Source organism: Eleginops maclovinus, chromosome 4 (assembly GCF_036324505.1).
Source record: "Eleginops maclovinus isolate JMC-PN-2008 ecotype Puerto Natales chromosome 4, JC_Emac_rtc_rv5, whole genome shotgun sequence".
Lineage (NCBI taxonomy): Eukaryota > Metazoa > Chordata > Actinopteri > Perciformes > Eleginopidae > Eleginops > Eleginops maclovinus.
Genome location: NC_086352.1, coordinates 3,208,599 through 3,230,345, shown reverse-complemented (window position 1 = coordinate 3,230,345; position 21,747 = coordinate 3,208,599). Strand labels below are relative to the sequence as shown.

The window sequence follows — 21,747 nt, the reverse complement described above, 5'->3', positions numbered from 1 at the left end:
GGATAACAGAGACTCTAGATTCTGCCCTGGTGGCCCGTGATGTAAGCAGAGGATACGAAGATGTAGTCGTCGTTGTATCTCTTCTTCAGGTTCTCCGTGATGGCGTCCTCGCTGATCTTGGACAGCAGCACCATGTCGTCCACGCCGCTCACCTTCACGTTCTGCGCCAGCCAATGGTAGCGCTCCTTACTGCCCTGTGGGCGGGGCATAAACACACTGATTATAACAGACAGCTGTGGGATTTCATCACTTCCTGTCAGTGGTTTCTGTGGTTCGTACACTGAGGGTGAGGGTGAGGGTGTGTGTGTGTGTGTGTGTGTGTGTGTGTGTGTGCTGAAGAATTCCCAGCATTCCTTCTGTCCTGTAGGATCTTGTTGAGCAATGGCGAGCACCGACATGCAGCACAAGCGTATGTGTGTGTGTGTGTGTGTGTTTTTATTTACATCATGTATTTTCCAAACACTGTAAAACGGCTCTCTGCCCCCCCCTTATTAAAATATCTTTAAACTTTAACTCAGACCTTAAATCGAAATTAAAACTATTTAAAGTTTATGTAAAATAAATTCAAACCTGGAACAACAACAACAACAACAACAACAACAACAACAACAACAACAATAATAAATAAAGTCATTTCTGTGTTTATGAGTGTTTCCATGGTGACAGCAGGGAATATGGGCGCTGATGGCAAAGTCCTTATGGACTGGGCTTGGGAACCAGAAGGCCATCGGTTCAGGTCCCCAAAGACCAAGGTCTACCGAGGTGTCCCTGAAGGCAGCCTTCCCCCCCACTGCTCCCCGGGCACCGTACATATGGCAGCCCACTGCTCCCAACACTAGGATGGGTCAAATGCAGTGTTCCCCTCTGTGGGACCAGTAAGGGTTCCCCTGTGGGACCAGTAAGGGGTCCCTCATGGTTATATATTATGGAGTGTTTTTAAATACTGAAAATAAATATGCAATAGAAGATGTCGATGTTTGGAAATGTTATAACTACAGATCATTAATATTTAGAGTATTGATTTTTCTACAAACGTGTTTATGCTGAGTCATTTTTTATTAACGAACCCTCAGAAGTTATTTTACTCATCAACATTTTATTGTTCAGGTTTACAATTGTCTTTATTTTCCATTAATCGATCAAAATAGTTATATTTATTTTCATTTGTCGATTTTAATTCGAAACGTTTTCATTTTTGAAGTTATTAACATTTACTACTAAAATCTCACGTGAAGTCAAAAGTGCTGAGTCATCAATAAAAGTGATGTTACTCCTGCAGAGAAAAAACACAAGCAGATCTGATCCTGCAGGACCGGGACCAGGACTTAAAACCAGGACATAGCCCGGGACCAGGACTTAGACCAGGACCAGGACTTAAACTGGGACCAGAACTTAAACTGGGACCAGAATTTAAACTGGGACCAGAACTTAAACTGGGACCAGAATTTAAACTGGGACCAGAGCTTTCTCCTGCTTAATGTCCAGCTTCTAGCTGCCAGTAAAGTTAGCTCACCATGTCTGCAGCTCACTTCCGGATCTTCAGGTAAAAGGTAAGGGGTTTCGGGTCTCAGGTGGGTCCGGGTCAGGACCGGGACTGGGTCCAAGTGGGGGTCTGATCCCTGGGGAGGGTGGGTGGGGGGGGGGTCAGTCCGGGCGGGTTCCAGGTCTAACAGCAGCTCTGAAGTCTCGGGAACATTTCTGTCTCACGGTTTCTTCTTCAGCGTCTCAATCTCTGCAGGTGTGGGCAGGTGAAGCCCCGCCCCCTCCTCCTGCTGCTCCTTCTGCCGAGGGGAACTCTGGGTAATGAAGTCCCGTCAAACAGCAGACGGAGCTCTGCTGCTCTCGTGTGTCCAGAACCCGAATTACAATCGAAATCGCAGCTTTAAATGTAGGATTGATTTCATAATATTACTGTTAAATATGTCTTCTTTATTTTGAGGAAGTAAATTATATTCAATTCAAACAGTTATTTATTTATATATGATGAGGTAAAAAATACCTTTAAAAGCTTCATTTTCTTACTTAGATTTGTATAAAATTGATCAAATTCAGTATTCATTTTTAAAGATTTGAGTCTGATTCAGTTTAAGCTTAAATATTATTCTCATTTGTGTTGAAAAAGTTTAAATATCTATTTTAAATTTAACCAATAAGAACCTGGACCCATTTCTACTTAAAGGTCTCCTATTATGCTCTTTTATGGCATATATTATCTCAGAATCAGAATCAGAAATACTTTCTTCATCCCAAATTGGGAAATGTTTGTCGTTACCGCAGCAAAATACAATATGAAGCAAAACAAATCATTAGAAATAGAAATAAGAAATATACAGATAGTGAATAGTGCAATGAAATGGAATATTGAATCAATATAATCTCAGTGTACAGAGAGCACGTCCAGCTCACAGAGAGTCCTGCAGCCAGAGGGGAGTTACTGTACAGAGTTACTGCAGAGGGCAGGAAGGTTCTCCTGAACCTGTCCTGGTGACAGCAGAGCTGGAGCAGTCTGTTGGAGAAGGAGCTCCCTGTCCTTCCAGCTGTGTGTGGGGGGGGGGGTTATCCATGATGGACAGCAGTCTGTTCAGAGTCCTCCTCTCCACCACAGCCTCTAAAGGGTCCAGTTTGATGCTGAGCACAGAGCCAGCTTTCCTGATCAGTTTATGGATTCTGCTGGTGTCACCGGCTCTGATGCTGCCGATACATCAGAACACATTTCTGACATTGTCCCCTAGTGTCAGATCTCTGAAAAGTTACATTTATGTGACATTGGGCGTTAATAGTATTTAATAAATGAAGATGATTATTTTGTTTGAATTTGTTTTATTATTCTTTGAATTTAACAATATAGAATATATTGACTTAATATATTTGAATCAGTTAAATGAACTTTAATAAAAGATCTGACTTTTTTTCTAAATTTCGACTTTTAAAAATGTCCCACCATTTCCTCATGATTCCAACTCCTACATGTGGCCCTCATCACCCCCTTTTAAACACTTTTTGTCTCCCAATCTGTTGGATGTTTTTTCAAAAGTTATCACTTTTTTCCTAAAAGTTCTGACTTTTTTTCAAATCTCAGATTTTTCTCCAAAATGTCGACTTTCTCTTTTTAATTCTGAAAGTCAGAATTTTAGAAAAATCTCTGAATTTTTGAAAAAAGTAAAAATTCAGAGATTTTTTGAAAAATAAATCTAAACACTTAAATGCTGATTTCATTTCTGTAAATCTGAATATATATTCAAAAAAAAATTGGACACAGATCAGAAGAGTTTCAATCGTTGATCCATTTGTCGTCTGTTCATTTTGTTCCAGTTTTATATTCCAGATTAATAACAACTAACTTTTAGTTGCGGGACAGGAAGTTTATGTTTTGAATTGCAGGATATTTGGAGACTTTTAAGAACATGTCGTCTCGGATTATAACTTTATAACACTTAATAAACATGACACACTTCAGACAGGTGAGGCTGCTCCGGCTGCTTTGTTTTAATGCTCGCAGACACACAGGTAAAAACACTCTGACGCAGTTTCCACAGTAACACAGTTCACCTTTCAAACTAAAACTGGACTGTTCTCTGATTGGCCAAGAGTCCAGCTGAGCAGCCAATCAGGGACATCCGCCCAAATCTGGAATAATCAAACAGGAAACGGACCAAAAAAACTACAAACAGAGAAGAAGCTGGAATAACAGAAGATGAAAATCTGAGGGGGGGGGGTTCTGAGAAACACAAGAATACAGGAGAAAATACTCTGAGAGAATAAGGACATCTCAGGAAACAAAGTCTGTCTTCAGTTCAAAGGGGGGGTGCATCTCTCCTACAGCTTTAGTCTTATTAAACCCCCCCGGGTTCACGGCTGGAATAACAGAATGATCTGGAATACAACAAGAGGAGGAGGAGGAGGAGGAGGACTGACAGAGGGCTCAGAGTCTCTGCAGTGCCGATATAAAACACGCACACACACAGTCTCTCACACACACACACACAGTCTGCAGGTCACATGATGCCATTGGTGAGGTACTGGAAGCCGTCATACAGCTTGGTGGTGATGGACCTCATGGAGCCGTCCACCAGCTGATCCACCAGCAGCTGCAGCTGCTCCTCCGTCAGGGACATGTGGAAGCGCTCCTTCAGACCCCGCAGGGTGCTGGAGCCGTGGAAGCAGGGCAGCTGGGTACCTGAACAACAACAACACTAACATCATACAACAACAACACTAACATCATACAACAACACTAACATCATACAACAACAACACTAACATCATACAACAACAACACTAACATCATACAACAACAACACTAACATCATACAACAACACTAACATCATACAACAACAACACTAACATCATACAACAACACTAACATCATACAACAACAACACTAACATCATACAACAACACTAACATCATACAACAACAACACTAACATCATACAACAACACTAACATCATACAACAACAACACTAACATCATACAACAACACTAACATCATACAACAACAACACTAACATCATACAACAACACTAACATCATACAACAACAACACTAACATCATACAACAACACTAACATCATACAACAACACTAACATCATACAACAACACTAACATCATACAACAACACTAACATCATACAACAACAACATCATACAACAACACTAACATCATACAACACTAACATCATACAACAACAACACTAACATCATACAACAACAACAACAACACTAACATCATACAACAACAACACTAACATCATACAACAACAACACTAACATCATACAACAACACTAACATCATACAACAACACTAACATCATACAACAACAACAACAACAACAACAACAACAACAACAACAACAACAACAACATACTAATGTGTGTGCGTGTGTGTGTGTGTGTGTGTGTGTGTGTGTGTGTGTGTTACCCTGCTGCATGATCTCCACTATCTGCAGCACTCGGTCCATGTGTTTCCGGGCTGCGATGAGCCCCTGCAGCATCAGCATCCTGTAGTAGTTAAACATGTCTCCGTCCGGCCCCCCCATCACCTGAGGGACAGGAAGCAGCTGGTTAACTTCCTGTACAGAGAAGAGCAGAACCACACGGTCTCTCAGTCTGCAGGAACTCACGTCCACAAACTCGTTGGTGAGCTTGAAGGCGGACGTCTCAAAGCCCAGGTTCTTCGGAGAGCTGGAGAGGATGAAGCCGAAGTCGATGTGGATGATGTGGCCGTCAGCGTCCAGCAGGATGTTCCCGTTGTGCCTGAACACAACACAACACGACAACATCACAACATGACAACATCACAACAAAACATCACAACAAAACAACAAAACAAAACAACAAAACAACATCACAACATGACAACATCACAACATGACAACAAAACAACATGACAACAAAACAACATGACAACATGACAACAAAACAACAAACAACATGACAACATGACAACAAAACAACATCACAACATCACAACAAAACAACATCACAACATCACAACAAAACAACATCACAACATGACAACAAAACAACATCACAACATCACAACAAAACAACATCGCAACAAAACAACATGACAACAAAACAACATGACAACAAAACAACATGACAACAAAACATGACAACAAAACAACATCTCAACAAAACAACATGACAACATGACAACAAAACAACATCTCAACAAAACAACATGACAACATGACAACAAAACAACATGACAACATGACAACAAAACAACATCTCAACAAAACAACATCTCAACATCACAACATGACAACAAAACAACATCACATGACAACAAAACAACATCACAACATTACAACATCACAACATGACAACAAAACAACAACACAAAATGACAACAAAACAACATCACAACATCACAACAAAACAACATCGCAACAAAACAACATCACAACAAAACAACATCACAACATGACAACAAAACAACATCACAACATCACAACAAAACAACATCACAACAAAACAACATCACAACAAAACAACATCACAACAAAACAACATCACAACATGACAACAAAACAACATCACAACAAAACAACATTACAACAAAACAACATCACAACATGACAACAAAACAACATCACAACATTACAACAAAACAACATCACAACATCACAACAAAACAACATCACAACAAAACAACATCACAACATCACAACAAAACAACATCACAACAAAACAACATCACAACAAAACAACATCACAACATCACAACAAAACAACATCACAACAAAACAACATCACAACAAAACAACATCACAACATCACAACAAAACAACATCACAACAAAACAACATCACAACAAAACAACATCACAACAAAACAACATCACAACAAAACAACATCACAACATGACAACAAAACAACATCACAACAAAACAACATTACAACAAAACAACATCACAACATGACAACAAAACAACATCACAACATTACAACAAAACAACATCACAACATCACAACAAAACAACATCACAACAAAACAACATCACAACATCACAACAAAACAACATCACAACAAAACAACATCACAACATCACAACAAAACAACATCACAACATCACAACAAAACAACATCACAACAAAACAAGACAACAACACACAGTCATGACATTAGATACAAATACAGAAACTAAGACTTAAACCACAACAGCTCAGGTAGCAGACCCCCCCCTCACCTGTCTTTGACCTGCAGCAGGTAGCAGATCAGAGAGTACCCGGCGCAGCTTTGGACGAAGTTCCTCTGAGCCGACAGGTACTTCTCTGTGGTGGGGGCCCCGTGCTCCTGCAGGAAGTAATCCAGCAGAGAGAGCTGGCTCTGCTTCTTCACCTGAGGGGTGAGTTAGAGACCGGAGAGGGGGGGACAGGTGAGTTAGAGACAGGAGAGGGGGGGACAGGTGGATGGGGGGGGGCGCAGTGTCTCTCACCTGGTGCAGCGACACAGCGTTCATCACAGGTTCGATCATCCCACTGTCTGAGGACAGGACCAAGATCTTATATGGCTGGATCCAGAGGGGGACCCGCTCCTGCTGCCAGATACACTGAGGGGGGGGGGCAAGGTGTTATTATGTATAAACAGTGAGGGAGGGGGGGCTGGGTGATTGGTCGGTGGCTGCCTCACCTTGAGCTGCTGCAGCACCTGATAGGCCAGCAGCTCCTGCCTCAGGTCGTCTCCACACTTCACAATGACCGACAGCAATCTCCAGGTGGGGAGGTGTCCGTACGGAGAGCCCTCCCTGATCCTCCTGCAGGACCACACACACCAGTCAGGGAGCTGGACTACATCAGGGAGCTGGACTATATCAGGGAACTGGACTACATCAGGGAACTGGACTACATCAGGGAGGGAGGTGGACTACATCAGGGAGCTGGACTACATCAGGGAACTGGACTACATCAGGGAACTGGACTACACAGGGTGTCTGCAGGTTTTAACAAGTGCAATTTTAGACTTTTTTAGACCTTTTTTAGACCATCATGGGTTAAATTTAAGACCTTCACGAAGTATTAAAAAAAAAGAAATAACAAAGCCAGATTGCCGTCAATTTACATTTATTGTCAATGAAACAAACATATTATTTACATGCTTTTAAGCTCTGCACTTTTGGTGGCAATTTCATCCCCCAGAACCTTAAGCTGGGAGAGCTTGTCTTTGGCAGCCCTCCTCAGAGCATTTGATTTTGAAATCAGATGTGCCATTTTGCTCCCAGCCTTGCCCTCTGCTTGCTCTGCCAACTCATCTGCCTCTTTGCCCAGGCTCTCAGTAACTTTATGTAGACTGTCCCTCTTGACTTTCAGGTCTTGTAACTGCTCCTCCGCGTGTGCCCTTTTCTTCCCTTGTGTCTCTGTCTCCTTCTTCTTCCTCTGTTCGTCCAAATGCACACGGTACCGTGACCTGGCAGCCATGACAGATTTCATTAGGTCAAGTGTAAGTGGAACCTTGGTAACGCCCCCATGTATTGCAACGTAGTCGTAAACAAGCCTGTGTGCGACCAATGTTTCTTCTTGCATATTCTCCGTCTCGATCTCTTTGTTCACTGAGAAGCCTCTCTCTACAGACGCCTGACCATGAGAAAGCAGTAAAAGGGTCTTGCAAAACGCCCAAAGATCTGGGTATGCCTTGCCGATGAAGCCATGAAGGAAGACATCTAGCCTCTTTTGCATTGGCTTGAAGGAGATGAAATCTTCATGCCTGCACTCCACAGACAACGCAGCATCGAACTGTTGGAGAATGGTGTCCCCTGAGACAAAAAGATGTAAAAATAAATGTACTTATGGCTTCCATTTAGTCATCACCATTGTGGCTTTCCTTACAGCTCTGTGGGGGTACAGTCTTTAAACCACACAAAACGGGTGCATGGAAATGATTTGCTGGAGTAACCTAACTTAAGAGATCTACACTCAAATATATTGTGATCATATTTTGACATACAATAAATACTGATCAGTTGCTAAATGCAGATGCTAAATATAATATACAAGATTATCTGAAAGTGGCACGCATAATTTTCCTCAGCCCTTTCTAGAACTCCTAGTACCAGCACAAACTCCTCCTGCCAGCTGCCTGTTGAGCAGAAATGTCTGCACAAGTCCCTTCATCTTTGCCTTGCAGCCGTCTGGATCACTGCTCATCACTGTGGGGTCTAGACAATCCATCTGCCTAACGGTACTGTACTTAAGAGGACTCTTCTCCTGTACTTTCTTCACCATGCTTGAGAGTCCTTGCATGCAGTCCCTTTTAAATTCAAGAATCCTGAGGTCTGAACTTTTGCTGTTCTGTACAGAGAAATGCGAAAGGAATATAAGCAAAAATGCTGTACACATGGGCTTCCCCTGATAATCTTTGACTTTAAGCTATTAGTACCTTGAGGGCCTCCTCAGCACCCAAGCCAATATCAACACAGTGCACCGGCATCAAGATATTCTTGTCACCTATGTCCAGTTTGGTAAGCTGGGCTGTGGTGATGTCCTGCAGAACCTCTCGTTTCACGAAACGACGCATCAGACTCTGTTGGACGATAACAAAAGAAACGTTTCAATTACATAATTACTTTGCAAAATACTGTGTACCATTTTGACTGTTGTAGATTTGCTGTGAATGTGTCTTTGTTCACAACTGTATTTGTTTAATTACAGGCCTACATAATGCTTTACTTTTGAGCTGGCGGTGTAATGGGGTGGGTGGGTGGGCTGGCATCATAACCACACCAAAACTCTCAAAATCAATATAATGCAATCATAAAATCCATACATCCATTTCATGACAGTTTCCTAAAGAATGTTCTGCTCATTAGAAAAGGCATTACCTTGATCAACTCTGCCAGATCTTTGCCTAGGTAAGGCATCACCGGCTCCTCAGTCTGGTACTTCCTTAAAAACGGATCAAATAGCTGGGCGATGCTCCTGAAAAACTGCAGCTTAGGTAGAGTCAGGGGATCTTTCTGGGCTTCTTCGATTACAGCAAAGCTTCCAGTGCCAGGATTTGGAAGCTCCTTTCTCCTCACAGCATTGGTGTACACCAGCATAGATGACCAGATATCCAACGCTCGTATCACGACAGGCAGGTTTTCCAGCCATCGGTGCCCACACCATGTCAACGGGAAGCGGGTAGACCTGGTGGTCTTCTCGTAGTCCTCTCGTCTTGCGGGAACATTATGCAACAATGTGTGCAAGGCCCTGAGGATCTTGTCCACCTGCCACGATGAGAAGCCTGTTTTAAAGGCATTGTATACGGTGTGTAACCCGCAGCTACCAACAGATATGAGCTGAGAACCAGCGTACAGGTCAGCATATTCCGCCTGGAACAGCTCAAAGAACTTAAAATTTACATTTGGACCATCCATTGAGATCGAAATCAGCTTGCTGAGGTCCAGGTGGCCCGCACATTCCTAAGGGAAGGTAACAAATCAACCAGTCAATTAAATTAGCATATATTTAAACAACAAAATCACACACACAGGCAATAGTTATGTGCAGCTAGCATACAAATAAGTAATGGGAGCAGAATGTAAAGGTTGGCCAATGAAAAGGAGGCATGTACAAATTATGATTAAGAGAAGGCAATTGAATACACAGATGTCCTCATTCATTCTCTCACACAGCAATTGCAGAGCACTACTTCAGAAAATGAATAAACCAAATCTCCCAATGATCAAAATATTTTCACTAAGAAACGTTTGGACATGGTGACAGAGACAACTGTATATGCGGATCAGACGCGCAGCCACACACCTTCCGATTTTAAATGGAGCCCCTTTTCATAACAGGAGATGAAATCGTTAGTCAGTCTCTGCATTACGTTTGGGATCATAAAACTACCGCAACACGGAAGTTGTATGATCCCTGCCGTAATGCAGAGACCGACGAATAACATACATCCCCAACAATGACAAATCAACTATGCTGCGTTACGCAGCAACCGACATCTGGGGCCATGTTGTTGTTATGCAACAACCGGTGCTGGGGGCAATGTTGCGTTACGATAAACCCGGTGTGACAGCTGGCTACCCCGTAACAAGATGTTACTCCAGATGTAAGAAACGCAGCGATTGGCCAAAAGTACTTCTATTAATTTTAATCAAGAGTGACATTTTTACGACCAATCAGTGGATAAAAATAATACAAAAAAAGCACTTACTTTGATCTCCTTCAGCAAGTCGTTTGCTGTGGCATGGCCCATAAATTGTGAGCCCACGTACCGGGACTGTACCTGGCCGTCATCCCAGTACCTTACGTGAAGGTCCAGTTGCTTCCTCTTTGTTGCGTGGTTAAGACTTTCGTCAAACATAATGACGAAGGGCCCGGTCACCTTTGAGATAAGCTCTTTTTTGACGAACTCTGCCACTCCAAATCGGAGTATGTACGACGTCTTGTCTCTCCCGCATTGGAATGTTTTGGCAACTGTGGAGTCGGGGAACATCGCTTGGAAAAGCTCTCCGATGCCGTCATTGGATCTGCATGACTGGTGTTTAGCCACTGTGTTAAGCGCCCACAGAACTTCTGCCTTCATTGTATCAGTGGAGCCCAATAGATCACGAATATTACCCGTATTATTTATTGACGATGTGCTGCTTGCTACTGAACAGAACTGGGCAATTCCATGGGAATTGCGTGCTGCATTTGCCGACTCCTGGTGTTTGCTGGATTTTGTGTGAAACTCCAGTGCCTTGATGCCCAGGGTCCCGAGTTTAAGAGTTCTTTTGCAAAACGTGCAGTATGCCTCACTGTCATCAGCGGGAACGCGTTTCAGCCAGTCTGCAAATTGCCCTATTGAGAGCCAATTGTCGTTGAATTTACATTTACCCATCCTTTTTTTTAACTTTCTCCTGCCATTCGGACGTTATCCTACTTCGTAACTATTCCCGCCTTGCTCGCACACAGAGAATCAAAATACTTGCTGCTGCATCCTGTGACGACAGTACATTTCCGTTTCACATCTGTAGTTTTATTATTGTACGTTCCACTAACAGCACATGTCATGTAGAACTACACGGACCATAACTGCCACCATAACAGAAAAAGAAAAAAACAGAACGGCGTGGAAAAGGACGTAAAAACAAAACAAACAAAAAAAATAATCCTTTATCGATATTTTGCATTGAAACGTAGGTCTTAAATTACTCAAACGCAATTTTAGACTTACACTGCGAAATATCTCTATATTTTAGACTTTTTTAGGCCTTAAATTGAAAATGTGTAATTTTAGACTTTTTTAGACTTTTTAAGACCCCGCGGACACCCTGACAACATCAGGGAGGGAGGTGGACTACATCAGAGAGGGAGCTGGACTACATCAGGGAGGGAGCTGGGCTACATCAGGGAGGGAGGTGGCCTACATCAGAGAGGGAGGTGGACTACATCAGGGAGGGAGGTGGACTACATCAGGGAGGGAGGTGGACTACATCAGAGATATATTTGATAAAAAGTCTGTCTGCACTTACCGGACCTTCTCCTCCCACGGCTCCTTGAGGGCCACAGCTGAGGGGTCCTCAGGGTCCCGTTTGAAGGTGGTGGGGGCCACAGCCAGCTGCTCCGACAGACGCCGCCTGACACCCAAACATGAAGCGTATTAATATCAGCAGTGGGAGGGGGGGGTTGTGGACAGTAGAGGGTGTACCGTATGTCTCCGGCAGCGATGAACACCGGCTCCTTGCTCTCCAGGCTGGTGATGCTGTCCACGGAGAACTGGCTGATGTTATCACAGCTGCTGGTGTGGATCTCCGGCAGCTGAGGGCAGAATCACTGTGGTCACACACTGAGGCCTTCTAGGAAGTCCCTCTCACAGTAGCTTTGGCAGTATACAGTGGGGCAAAAAAGTATTTAGTCAGCCACCAATTGTGCAAGTTCTCCCATTTAAAAAGATGAGAGAGGCCTGTAATTTTATCATAGGTACACTTCAACTATGAGAGACAGAATGGGGGAAACAATCCAGGAAATCACATTGTAGGATTTTAATGAATTCATTATAAACTCCTCGGTAAAATAAGTATTTGGTCAATAACAAAAGTTCTATTTTGGTTTCATCTGACCATATGACATTCTCCCAATCCTCTTCTGGATCATCCAAATGCCCTCTAGCAAACTTCAGACGGGCCTGGACATGTACTGGCTTAAGCAGGGGGACACGTCTGGAACTGCAGGATTTAAGTCCCTGGCGGCGTAGTGTGTTACTGATGGTAGCCTCTGTTACTTTGGTCCCAGCTCTCTGCAGGTCATTCACTAGGTCCCCCCGTGTGGTTCTGGCATTTTTGCTCACCGTTCTTGTGATCATTTTGACCCCACGGGGTGAGATCTTGCGTGGAGCCCCAGATCGAGGGAGATTAGCAGTGGTCTTGTATGTCTTCCATTTTCTAATAATTGCTCCCACAGTTGATTTCTTCACACCAAGCTGCTTACCTATTGCAGATTCAGTTTTCCCAGCCTGGTGCAGGTCTACCATTTTGTCTCTGGTCTCCTTTGACAGCTCTTTGGTCTTGGCCATAGTGGAGTTTGGAGTATGACTGTTTGAGGTTGTGGACAGGTGTCTTTTATACTGATAATGAGTTCAAAAAGGTGCCATTAATACAGGTAACGAGTGGAGGACAGAGGAGCCTCTTAAAGAAGAAGCTTACAGGTCTGTGAGAGCCAGACATCTTGCTTGTTTGTAGGTGACCCAATACTTATTTTACCGAGGAATTTACAATGAATTCATTAAAAATCCTACAATGTGATTTCCTGGATTGTTTCCCCCATTCTGTCTCTCATAGTTGAAGTGTACCTATGATGAATATTACAGGCCTCTCTCATCTTTTTAAATGGGAGAACTTGCACAATTGGTGGCTGACTAAATACTTTTTTGCCCCACTGTATATACGGCGGTTTGTACCTGAGCGCATCATAATAGAACTACGGAACCTCACCTCCACCTGCAGCTCCCCGATGTCGTCCACAGACCAGGCCTCGTCGTCATTGTCGTAGTTCGGGACGGTGGAGAAGCTTCCCGCGCGCTGCTCCGCCGTCATGCCGCAGTCCGGCAGGTTCTCCACGGAGCGAGTGCTGCGGATCCGGTTCTCCGGGATCCGGACCGGAACGCTGGATGTCTCGAAGCTCTCGCACTCCAGAACCTCCACGTAGATCAGGTACGGAGCCTGCGATCAGAGGTCAACGCGGTCAACTGGAGTCAGACGCTCAGACTACAACTACTACAGTCAGGGGTTACCCTGTGTTTGTGCTAAGCTAACAGTGTCAGGTGCTCTCAGGTGAGTGTCAGATGTTCTCAGGTGTGGGTCCGGTGTTCTCAGGTGTGGGTCCGCTGTTCTCAGGTGTGTGTCAGATGTTGTTAGGTGTGTGTCAGATGTTGTTAGGTGTGTGTCAAGTGTTCTCAGGTGTGTGTCGGGTGTTCTCAGGTGTTCTCAGGTGTGTGTCAGGTGTGTATCGGGTGTTCTCAGGTGTGTGTCAGGTGTTCTCAGGTGTGTGTCGGGTGTTCTCAGATGTTCTCAGGTGTGTGTCAGGTGTGTGTCGGGTGTTCTCAGGTGTTCTCAGGTGTGTGTCAGGTGTGTGTCGGGTGTTCTCAGGTGTTCTCAGGTGTGTGTCAGGTGTGTGTCGAGTATTCTCAGGTGTTCTCAGGTGTGTGTCAGGTGTGTGTCGGGTGTTCTCAGGTGTGTGTCGGGTGTTCTCAGGTGTTCTCAGGGGTGTGTCAGGTGTGTGTCGGGTGTTCTCAGGTGTTCTCAGGGGTGTGTCAGGTGTGTGTCGGGTGTTCTCAGGTGTTCTCAGGGGTGTGTCAGGTGTGTGTCGAGTATTCTCAGGTGTGAGTTAGGTGTTCTCAGGTGTTACCTTGTCCTTGGAGTTCAGCACCACAGCCTGTGTGTGGGGGACCCTCACCACGTGGTGGTCGAAGGCGGCGGTGGGCAGCCAGACTCTGGCGGGCAGCTTGTGGTTGAGCAGCGAGAGCTCGGAGATCAGGCGCTGAGTCTTCTGCTCTTTGGTGGGGAGGGTCGCCAGGCGCTTCCCGATGCCCATCAGGGACTTAATGAACTCCCTCTGAGGGGCCAGACGCACCGGCTGGGGGGGAGAGGTTGCTGTCAGAAACAGTTGCTTATGTTCTCCAGCTGTGTATCCTGCTGCAGAATATCAGGAGAACAGCTGATGGGGTAACAGTGTGGAATATTGCCTTGACGATATCACCTGAGATGAATGAATAAAAACGGTATTAATAAAATCTCTTTCTGCCGTCACAGAGCCCGGATAGGAAGTAGCCTTTTCTGTAGAGGAAGTCAAGAAACCCAAACTCTGGATGTATTTGTTGTTTGAGGTGCAATGTGAAAAAACATCACAACAACTAAAGGGTTTCCTTCAACCAAAAACCAGGCCCTTTTATTCCTAGCCTTTCACAAGAACTGGAACATAAATTGCATAACGCTCTTTCCACAGGTGCTGCTCTTTCACCAACCAGCAAACAAATGCCCCCTCTCCCTTCTCTTCCCAGTCATTTATAGCTGATGGCCCGCCTTACCAAACTAGTCTGGCCAATCGGGCCGTGGCTCTGAAAGGGTAGTGAAGAGTTAAACAGAAATAAACATTGTTTTCAACATTTAACAAAACCCTCAAGACCCAAGTACATTCATTATCTGACCTTACCAAACACTGTACATTCAAAACAAACGAGGTCTTCACAAACGGATCGTTTTTAACTTAATTGGCACACCTTACATCACACACATTTTACACCAACCACAGCCAGGACTCCACCTCCTCAGAACACATATAGGCAGCAGCTTGGAGGCGTGCTCCCCCTTTGACCACTGGCACAGGATGGCCTCCAGGTGTGAACAAAGGAGATGCTGAATCATATTGTGATGCTATGTATTTAAATGAAACACATTTAAATACACAGCACCTTTATTTCCCTGTGTAAATGTATATTATGAACTTTAACTACCTTTCTTAACAAAGAAACAAATGTTAGTGAGGGAGTGTTTGCTTCCTCACAATATGACTCAGCAGTCTTAGACATGAACAACATGTTCTGAATAATATCATTTATTACAGGAGTATTAGAGCCCCTAATGTTGCTCCCTGTGGAACCCCACATGGGATCAGCTGCTGTGCACAGAGAGCAGCTGTAAACAGACAGAAGAAAATATATTTCTAAATCAACGTTGATGATAAAGAATCAGTGAGAGGTCACATGACCCCAGAGCAGCCTCCTGATTGGTTCTCCCCAATACACACCACACATCTGATTGGATGAGACAGAAACAGAATCAGGGTCCAGAGAAACACCCTGAACCTGAACCAGAACCCAGAGCCTCGAGCACATGGTTACCCACAATGCACCCTGAGGAGGACTTACGGGCCGCGTGATAAACTCCAGACTGTCGGAGCTGGAGCTGCTGTCCTGAGGGAGGAGGTCAGAGGTCACGGATCAGACACTGTGTTCATAGTGTGTGTGATGTCACACTGCTGTCACTCTGCAGCATCACACACACCAATCATCCATCTCCTCTCAGGGACTGGTCTCAGAATGGACCCCTTGTCTTTGATCTGCAAACCAAATCGACCTACGGGTCCAAATAAATAACCTGACCATGGACCTGATCCTGAACTGAACCTGGAAATGAACCTGGAACTGAACCTGGATATGGACCTGATCCTGAACCTGGACTTAAAGCTGGACCTGCCCTTACTTTAGGAGAAAAGGGTGTTGGTGTTTTGATTGTCTGAATGAAACACAGTTTAAAAGGCAGATTCTGCCCTAAAGTCTGCAGACTCAGACACACTCAGTGCGGTCACACACACCGTCACACACACGAACACTGTCCCCCCCACTCACCTCGTCCTGGCTCTCCACCCTGGGGTTGCTGGCCGTCCTCTTCAGGTTGCTGCTCAGGCTGATGCTCACCGTGGCGTCAGACTTGGAGCGCTGGTGTGTTCGTTTGGAGGGCGATAGGCTGTGCTCTGGGGCCCCATGGCCGGGGGGGGCCAGGGGAAAAAAAGGCATCAGAGTCAGGGGGTCCCTGCGGCCCCGGGCCCCTGCCGGCTTCAGCTCGTCAGACAGGATGAGCTTCCTCAGCTTGGTGCCTCTGGAATGCCTCTGCGTGGAGATGTGCATGTCCGAGGAGTAGGCCCCGAGCAGCCAGGCACACTGCAGGCTGAACCAGATGCTCTGTCTGCAGCGGTGCACCTGAACACACCACAGAGGTTACTCACTGCACCTGAACACACCACAGAGGTTACGCACTGCACCTGAACACACCACATACACACTGCACCTGAACACACCACAGAGGTTACTCACTGCACCTGAACACAACACAGAGGTTACGCACTGCACCTGAACACACCACATACACACTGCACCTGAACACACCACATACACACTGGACCTGAACACACCACAGAGGTTACTCACTGCACCTGAACACACCACAGAGGTTACTCACTGCACCTGAACACACCACATACACACTGCAGCTGAACACAGCACATACACACTGCACCTGAACACACCACATACACACTGCAGCTGAACACACCACATACTCACTGCAGCTGAACACACCACATACTCACTGCACCTGAACACACCACAGAGGTTACTCACTGCACCTGAACACATCACATACACACTGCACCTGAACACACCACATACACACTGCAGCTGAACACACCACATACTCACTGCACCTGAACACACCACAGAGGTTACTCACTGCACCTGAACACACCACATACACACTGCACCTGAACACACCACAGAAGTTACACACTGCACCTGAACACACCACAGAGGTTACACACTGCACCTGAACACATCACAGAGGTTACACACTGCACCTGAACACACCACATACACACTGCAGCTGAACACACCACAGAGGTTACTCACTGCACCTGAACACATCACAGAGGTTACGCACTGCACCTGAACACACCACATACACACTGCACCTGAACACACCACAGAGGTTACTCACTGCACCTGAACACATCACAGAGGTTACACACTGCACCTGAACACACCACATACACACTGCACCTGAACACACCACAGAGGTTACTCACTGCACCTGAACACATCACAGAGGTTACACACTGCACCTGAACACACCACAGAGGTTATGCACTGCAGCTGAACACACCACATACACACTGCACCTGAACACACCACATACACACTGCACCTGAACACACCACAGATGTTACGCACTGCAGCTGAACACAGCATATACACACTGCAGCTGAACACACCACATACACACTGCACCTGAACACACCACAGAGGTTACACACTGCACCTGAACACACCACAGAGGTTACACACTGCACCTGAACACACCACAGAGGTTACACACTGCACCTGCACACACCACAGAGGTTACTCACTGCACCTGAACACACCACATACACACTGCAGCTGAACACAACACATACACACTGCACCTGAACACACCACATACACACTGCACCTGAACACACCACATACACACTGCACCTGAACACACCACATACACACTGCACCTGAACACACCACATACACACTGCACCTGAACACATCACATACACACTGCACCTGAACACACCACATACACACTGCACCTGAACACACCACATACACACTGCAGGCCGAAGCATACTTCAGGATAACAACTTGTCTGAATGCTGCCTTCAGGGACCAACACAGGACCTGCGCCCACTCACCACGTAGGGCTTGATGGCGTCCCCCACGTCCTCGTCCATGTGGATGTACATGTTGAGCAGCTGCGGCAGGTAGAAGTCCACCTGGTCATTGCTGAAGCTGAAGAGCCGGTTCCCGATGTAGGCCTGCACCCCCGGCTCCTTGGAGCTGTGCAGGTAGGAGATCGCCATGGAGACGTCAAAAAGCTTGGATTCGAACAGGCGGAGCAGCCATGACTGTTTGGACGGGTTGTGGCGCTGCCGCCGCCGCAGGCTCTTCACCGAGCCAGGGGCCGGGCCCTCGGGGTCCCCCACCTGCACCGTAGGGGGGGCAGGAGGGGCCTGAGGCTCATCACCCTGTGTCAGCTTCATCTGTTGAGGCTCCTCCCCCTGGTTCAGCTTCATTTGCTGAAGCTCCTCCCCATGCCGAGGCCCCTCCCCCTGGTTCCGCTTCATTTGCTGAGGTTCCTCCCCCTGGTTCAGATTCATGTGTTGGGGCTCCTCCCCCTGGTTCAGCTTCATCTGTTGAGGCTCCTCCCCCTGGTTCAGCGTCATCCATTGAGGCTCCTCCCCCTGGTTCAGCTTCATCTGCTGAGGCTCCTCCCCCTGGTTCAGCTTCATCTGCTGAGGCTCCTCCCCCTGGTTCAGCTTCATCTGCTGAGGCTCCGCCCCCTGGTTCAGCTTCTTCTGAGGCTCCTCCCCCTGGTTCAGCTTCTTCTGCTGAGGCTCCTCCCCCTGGTTCAGCTTCAACTGTTGAAGCTCCTCCCCCTGGTTCAGCATCATCTGTTGAGGCTCCTCCCCCTGGTTCAGCTTCTTCTGCTGAGGCTCCTCCCCCTGGTTCAGCTTCAACTGTTGAAGCTCCTCCCCCTGGTTCAGCATCATCTGTTGAGGCTCCTCCCCCTGGTTCAGCTTCATCTGCTGAGGCTCCTCCCCCTTGCTCAGCTTCATTTGCTGAGGCTCCTCCCCCTGGTTCAGCTTCACCTGCTGCAACACCTCCCGACATGCCCTCTGAGCCACCTCGGCATTGATCACCAGCTCGCCCAGCGCCTCTCTGATCACACCCAGGGGGGGGGGCACCGCCGATGGGGGGTCGCCACTGGAGGAGGAGGAAGAGGGGGTGGAGGGGAGGGACAGGGAGTGGGAGGAAGAGGCCGAGGGGGGGGGCTCCGGCTCTGAGTCCTCCATCAGCACTGCTCCTCCACTGACACACACAAACACACACACACACACAAATGTGTTTTATTTTGAAGCTTTACAACATTGGAGGAAATACTGAACGGAGAGAGACTACTGTCAGAGCTACAAACACAAGAGAGTGTGTGTGTGTGTGTGTGTGTGTGTGTGTGTGTGTGTGTGTGTGTGTGTGTGTGTGTGTGTGTGTGTGTGTGTGTGTGTGAGAGAGAGACAGAGACAGCAGCACAATGTTTACATTTATCTTATTATGTTGGTGTATTTTTAATGTAGAACAGATGGAGACAGAGTGGTCGCTGTGCAGAATGTATCTGTTCACAGCATTAACTTATTATTGTTATTAATATTATTGTTGTTGTTGTTGTTGTTGTTGTTGTTAGGAGAGGAGGAATAATAATAACCTGCAGAGATGATTTAATCACCTGAGAGGAATAAAGTTAGGACGTGTCCGAGCAAGATGGCGCCGAGGATGGCTGCCGTGTCTCGAGCTCCTCAACTCCAGGATACTCTGCAACTTCTACAGGTGCACCATCGAGAGTATCCTGACTGGCTGCATCACCGCCTGGGATGGCAGTTGCACCGCCCTCAACCGTAACACTCTACAGAGGGTGGTGAAAACTGCTCAGCACATCACCAGGACGGAGCTGCCATCCATGGAGGACCTCTACACCCAGCGGTGTAGGAAGAAGGTCGGTAGGATATTAAAGGACCCCCATCACCCCAGCAACAATCTGTTCTGTCTGCTGCCGTCTGGCAGACGGTACCGCAGCATCCGGACCAAGACCACCAGACTCAGAGACAGTTTTATACCACAGGCTATAAGACTGCTGAACTCCTGAGCTGTGTGAATGTCTACTCACATCTGTTTATAGTACACACATACAGTATATATTATACACATCTGCCATACACATCTGTTTATAGTACACATATCTATATATTATACACATCTGCCATATACATCTGCCATACATAATATATGCATCTGTCCATACCTCCTCATTCCACAGAGTAAAGTGTTTAAATACTCTCAATGTATTCCACATATGTATATATTTCACATCCTCAAATCTTTACTGTTGTTATTGTAAATATTCTTCTCTCTTTTTGCACTATTTTATTATCTTATCTGCACCATGTATGTGGAGTTGTTGGAGGAGCATGGGACATAAGATTGTCATTGCCAACATATGCTGTATATGCTGTGCATATGACCAATAACACCTTGATAAACTGTTATAAATCCATTGTTAGCAGTCAGCTGATGTTAGCATGTTAGCTCAGAGCTCCCAAAGTAAATAAGGCTTTGATATAAAGCTAACAGGAAGTAAGTTTCATCTCAGCCTCTCGGGTTGAAGTTGTTAACAGACTTATCTTAGCTCTGTGTTGGATGAATTACTTAAATTAGTTTATACGCAGTTAGTTAACCAGGTAACTAAGCGTTAGCACCTGTTAGCTTAGAGGAGCTAACCCGTCCACTCCGCACTGTTAACATTAGAATTAGCAGCTTAAAGCCAACTGTTGCTTGTTTTAAAGCTGAATGCTAAGCTAACGTTAGCCCCGTCACGCAGGTGATCTGCAGGTGAGTTTCCAGGTGAGTCAGTCATACCTGGAGACAGTTCGGCGGGTTTAAAGAGAAGTTTTATTCCCAGATAGTTTCCATTGATTCTGTCAACAACAGCTGCTGCTTCTTCTGCAGCTCAAGCTGCCGGAGAGGTGCTGCCCCCGAGCGGCCCGGAGAGGAGCTGCGGGCACGGAGCGCTGCTGCCCCCGAGCGGCCCGGAGACGAGCTGCAGGGGACTCGGTACACGTATACTCCTGACTGACTGCTTTGTGGTTCTTCTCACACACTGTAACATGTCTCAAATGGATCAGTCTCTAAAATCACCAATAACTCTTTCACAGCAATAGAAAATGCATGTTAAATGTTTTATGGGAACGTTCTTTTATTCTTCCAGTGTATTTATTCTGAAGCTTTGCCCAAACCCTCCTCCTGTTTCTGGACCCTTCATAGAAAATAACAACAACGATTTTCTGCTTGATAAAACTCTTATTATTTAAAGTTCTCAAATTGTAAGTACAGTAGTTGCTGTGTCATACTGACAGATGATTGGTCCGATTATTACCCAAAACACCTGAACACAGCAGGAGGAAATTTCAGGAACAGTAATTACAGCTCGGATGTTAAAATAGACTTATAATCAACTATGATGTTTCAGTTTGATTGACTGACATTCTTCTAAACTTTTTCTTGTTATTTTTGAAGTTATTTATTTAATGATTATTTTTAACATTTTAAATCACATTCATCTTTCTTTATCTATGCTTTATCCTGTATTCGCTCACCTCCAGTAGAATATATTTCAGTTTCAAAACCAGCT

At 45.7% G+C, this 21,747-nt stretch overlaps 3 protein-coding genes across 7 annotated transcripts in view; all 3 read right to left on the bottom strand.

Annotated features, from left to right (window-relative positions):
* Positions 1-1,746, bottom strand: part of myo1eb (myosin IEb) — a 25,203-nt gene extending 23,457 nt beyond the window's left edge. For both annotated transcript variants that reach the window (XM_063880735.1, XM_063880736.1), the window contains exons 1-2: positions 1,514-1,746; positions 57-194 (exon numbers count right to left, since the gene is read on the bottom strand). In XM_063880735.1, coding sequence (XP_063736805.1) covers positions 57-194; positions 1,514-1,516 — 141 coding nt within the window. In that variant the 5' untranslated portion in view covers positions 1,517-1,746. The remainder of the gene's footprint in view (positions 1-56; positions 195-1,513) is intronic.
* Positions 1,747-3,462: 1,716 nt separating this feature from the next.
* pi4kb (phosphatidylinositol 4-kinase, catalytic, beta) lies at positions 3,463-21,627 on the bottom strand. 3 transcript variants are annotated; one of them, XM_063880737.1, is made up of 14 exons: positions 20,976-21,627; positions 18,200-19,376; positions 16,332-16,682; positions 15,852-15,896; positions 14,333-14,560; positions 13,420-13,647; positions 12,138-12,247; positions 11,962-12,066; positions 7,143-7,266; positions 6,949-7,062; positions 6,700-6,851; positions 5,125-5,257; positions 4,923-5,043; positions 3,463-4,177 (listed from the first exon to the last, which is right to left on the bottom strand). In XM_063880737.1, exons 2-14 carry the CDS (start codon positions 19,358-19,360, stop codon positions 3,996-3,998), a joined length of 3,054 nt encoding a protein of 1,017 aa, XP_063736807.1. In that variant the 5' UTR covers positions 19,361-19,376; positions 20,976-21,627; the 3' UTR covers positions 3,463-3,995. The 3 variants fall into 3 exon arrangements, with proteins under 3 accessions (XP_063736807.1, XP_063736809.1, XP_063736810.1); XM_063880739.1 differs by lacking the exon at positions 20,976-21,627 and adding an exon at positions 19,789-20,215; XM_063880740.1 differs by lacking the exon at positions 15,852-15,896.
* Positions 7,423-11,940, bottom strand: LOC134862726 (uncharacterized). Of its 2 annotated transcripts, XM_063880770.1 has the most exons (6): positions 10,659-11,939; positions 9,850-9,909; positions 9,328-9,714; positions 8,886-9,029; positions 8,560-8,797; positions 7,423-8,262 (listed from the first exon to the last, which is right to left on the bottom strand). In XM_063880770.1, exons 1-6 carry the CDS (start codon positions 11,325-11,327, stop codon positions 7,601-7,603), a joined length of 2,160 nt encoding a protein of 719 aa, XP_063736840.1. In that variant the 5' UTR covers positions 11,328-11,939; the 3' UTR covers positions 7,423-7,600. The 2 variants fall into 2 exon arrangements, with proteins under 2 accessions (XP_063736840.1, XP_063736841.1); XM_063880771.1 differs by lacking the exon at positions 8,560-8,797 and having other exon boundaries at positions 8,954-9,029; positions 10,659-11,940.
* Positions 21,628-21,747: the final 120 nt, after the last annotated feature.